Genomic DNA, 4,013 nt, shown 5'->3' with positions numbered 1-4,013 from the left:
TGGCGCGTGTCTGTAGTCCCAGCTACTCAGGAGGCTGAGGCAGGAGAATTGCCTGAACCCAGGAGGCGGAGGTTGCGGTGAGCCGAGATCGCGCCACTGCACTCCAGCCTGGGTAACAAGAGTGAAACTCCGTCTCAAAAAAATAAAAAAATAAAAAATAACTTCCTAGTTCCTGATAGAGCAGAAAACAATATAAATTTAGGCTTTTCTCTGAGTATTTTTTACCTTGGTGTGGGTACAGTAGGGCAGGGAATTTTTGTTTTTCTTTCTTTTCTTTTCTTTTTTTTGAGGCAAGGTCTCTCTTTGTCACCCAGGCTGGAATGCAGTACTGTGATCACGGCTATCATGGCTTACTGCAGCCTCACCCTCCTGGGCTTAAGAGATCCTCTCACCTCAGCCTTCTGAGTAGCTGAGACTACAGGCATGCACCACTGTGCTCAGCTAATTAGTTTATTTTTGGTAGAGATGGGGTTTCACCATGTTGCCCAGGCTGGTCTTGAACTCCTGGGCTCAAGCCATACACCTACCTCAGCCTCTCGAAGTGCTGGGATTACAGGCATGACCCGTTGTTCCCAGCCAATTTTTTTTGATAAATGCTAAATCTCATTTTAAGTCTAAGTTAAGCAATCTACCTTTTGCCTGATCCTTATTTTTTAAAAAATTAATCATCATGTCTATATGCTAGCTGTCTAAAGAAAATATTGATTTTTTTGTAATAGATGGTGACAACTTAGAAAATATGGAAGGTGTAAGCTTGCAAGCAGTAACACTTGCAGATGGTTCTACTGCTTACATACAACACAATTCTAAAGGTATGTGCCTCCCATATGGCTGATTGGTTAATACCAGTGATTTATAACCTCTGAGTTGAAGCGCCTAGAAGCTATACTACCTTTTCTATCTCTCCTAAAGATGCTGTATTGCATATGATAATTTTAAGTCATTTCAGTTTAACTCACTTTTTTTTTTTTTTTTTAAACAATTTGGGGTTGTCCTTTGAGATATTTGGAAGATACCCTGGGGTATCAAAATTAGTGGGAGAGAGGAGAGCAGGGAGTGTCTCTGACCTATTTTCTAGTAAGATCTTTCTTGCTTTTTTACTTCAGGTCATTATTTCATATTTTTACCAAATATGTATAGGAGTAAAGACGTTTGGGGCTGGGCATCGTGGCTCACGCCTGTAATCCCAACACTTTGGGAGGATGAGGTGGGCGGATCACCTGAGGTCAGGAGTTCGAGACCAGCCTGACTAACATGGAGAAACCCCATCTCTACTGAAAATACAAAATTAGCCGGGCATGGTGGTGCATGCCTGTAATCCCAGCTACTTGGGAGGCTGAGGCAGGGAAGTTGCTTGAACCTGGGAGGCAGAGGTTGCGGTGAGCCGACATCGTGCAGTTGCACTCCAGCCGGGGCAACCAGAGTGAAACTCCATCTGAAAAAAAAAAAAGGACATTTGGTTTTGCTTATATCCCATTGTCTCTGGTTAGTGTTTGCTTTGTTCCAGGAAACAGCCCAGTCCTCAAACTCTTTGTTTTTATGGAAACCTGCTGAGCACATGTATACATAAACAAGGGTCTTATAGCCCTCAGGGATGAGAATGACAACTGACCTCATGTACGCTGAGGTATCTGTCTGTCTTCCCAGCTTCAGCTCCCCCCCTTGTCAGGGTCACTGATCCTAAGTGACTCTGAAAGGTATATAGCAATCCAACTCATGTAGCCTGCTGTGATGAGCCACTCTTCCTCTTGACCTCATCTAATTGAAAATTGCAGGGGAGGAAGGATGGCTGAGGGAGGATTTTCTGCTTTCTGTAGGATCACTGGATGTGTTATTGAATTGCCTCAGAACATTTGAGGGAAGAATCAAGATGAACACGAGCTTAAGTTGTGTATGTTTTTATAGTTGATATCATTTTGAAATTGTATAAAGTTTAAAATTTTTGTTCGTGCTAATTTATTGTCTTGAATCTTTTTTTCTAGATGGAAAACTCATAGATGGCCAGGTCATTCAGTTGGAAGATGGTTCCGCTGCCTATGTTCAACATGTACCCATACCTAAAAGTAGTAAGTATTTAAGATAATAGCACAGGAAACCCTTCTGATTCTCAGCATTTAGTATTTTCTGCTTGCAGCTCCCTCTTACTACCTAAACTTGGTCTTGATCTCAAGTCCTCCTTCTGTAAAGGGAGATTATAGATGCCACAAAGTGGATCTTAACCAAGACTTTCTCTTAAAGATAATGGAAAAGAAGTTATTGGATGGACTGCATTGTGTAGATAAATGAGTAACAGTCCTAAGTGAATGCTTCTATTATTTGAGCTGAATCTTACACGTCTCTCATTTTCTTCATTTTTCCCCTTCTTTAAACTCTCTTTAACACTGGTGTATATTCCTAAAACCAATATTTTAATGTCTTTTTACCTTTCAACACTGACTCAGAGAAGCTTTGCTGAATTTACTTTAATGTTCAAAGACTCATGAAGCAAGTATAAATTGTTATAATGTGTTAATGGTTTATTGACTCTGGTTGCTAAGTGAGTTAATTGGAATGTGCCAGAAAACATGAGATCTAAATGTAAGCCTTGTTCTTGAGCAGGGGACAGTTTGCGTCTAGAGGATGGTCAAGCAGTGCAGTTAGAAGATGGTACCACAGCGTTTATTCACCATACCTCCAAAGGTAAAATAACTTTGAAAGTATGAATAAAATAAGGGAGAAGTAGAACTCTGGGGGGAAAGAAGACCTGCATTTAGCTACTGAAGTGTTTTCATGGGAAAGAATTGTATTTGTTCATTGAAGTACAGATTTAAGCATGGCAGATTTAAGCATTTTTTTTTATTTTTTTTGAGACGGAGTCTTGCTCTGTTGCCCAGGCTGGAATTCAGTGGCGCAACCTTGGCTCTCTGCAACCTCCGCCTCCCGGATTTAAACAGCTCTTTGCCTCAGCCTCCTGAGTAGCTGGGATTACAGGCGTGTGCCACCACACCGGCTAATTTTTTGTATTTTTAGAAGAGATGCAGTTTCACTATCTTGGCCAGGCTGGTCTTGAACTCCTGACCTCGTGATCCACCTGCCTCGGCCTCCCAAAGTGCTGGGATTACAGGCGTGAGCCACTGTGCCTGGCCCTCAAGCATGATTTAAGGAAAAACTTTCCTACAATTTGAGCTGTCTGTTGACAAGTTGTAACAGCAAACCAAATGACTGGTCCCTGGAAGACTTAAAGTAGAGGCCACTTTAAGAGACAGGATCTCACTCTGTTGCCAGGCCGGAGTGCTGTGGCACAATCACAGCTCACTGCAGCCTCAAACTTTTGGGCTTAGGGATCGTCCCACCTCAGCCTCCTGAATAGCTGGGACTACAGGTGCACACTGCCATTCCCAGCTAATTTTTTCATTTTTTGTAGAGACAGGTTCTCACTGTGTTGCCAGTGTAATCTCTAACTCCTGGCCTCAAACCAGCCTCCCTAAATGCTGGGATTATAGGCATTAACTACCATACCCAGCCTTAATTTCATATTTTAAAAACAGCCTTGCTACTTTTTAAAAAGACTAAGAAATAAAAATCACAATATAACATTGAAATGGTTAACTTCATATTTTACTTATTACTGTATTTTAAAGATAGGATCTCACCCAGTCAGGCTACAGTGCAGTGACACAATCATAGCTCACTGCAGCCTTGAATTCCTGGGCTCAAGAGACCCTCCTGCCTCAGCCTCCTGAGCAGCTAGGACTACATGTGTGTGTCACCACAGCCAGCTTATTTTTTAATTTTTAAATTTCTAGGGCCGGGCGTGGTGGCTCAAGCCTGTAATCCCAGCACTTTGGGATGCCGAGGCGGGTGGATCACGAGGTCAAGAGATCGAGACCATCCTGGTCAACGTGGTGAAACCCTGTCTCTACTAAAAATACAAAACATTAGCTGGGCATGGTGGCACGTGCCTGTAATCCCAGCTACTCAGGAGGCTGAGGCAGGAGAATTGCCTGAACCCAGGAGGCGGAGGTTGCGGTGAG

At 42.7% G+C, this 4,013-nt stretch overlaps 1 protein-coding gene across 1 annotated transcript in view; it reads left to right on the top strand.

Moving 5' to 3' along the window:
* The window catches only part of ZNF143 (zinc finger protein 143), a 77,805-nt gene that overhangs the window by 13,371 nt on the left and 60,421 nt on the right, over window positions 1-4,013 (top strand). Inside the window, exons 3-5 of the mRNA XM_037728441.1 lie at window positions 720-812; window positions 1,983-2,066; window positions 2,599-2,679. Of these exons, the coding sequence (XP_037584369.1) occupies window positions 720-812; window positions 1,983-2,066; window positions 2,599-2,679 (258 nt within the window). The remainder of the gene's footprint in view (window positions 1-719; window positions 813-1,982; window positions 2,067-2,598; window positions 2,680-4,013) is intronic.

The sequence above is a fragment of the Cebus imitator genome, unplaced genomic scaffold (genome assembly GCF_001604975.1).
Source record: "Cebus imitator isolate Cc_AM_T3 unplaced genomic scaffold, Cebus_imitator-1.0 Scaffold265, whole genome shotgun sequence".
Lineage (NCBI taxonomy): Eukaryota > Metazoa > Chordata > Mammalia > Primates > Cebidae > Cebus > Cebus imitator.
This window is presented reverse-complemented; position numbering and strand designations above follow the sequence as displayed.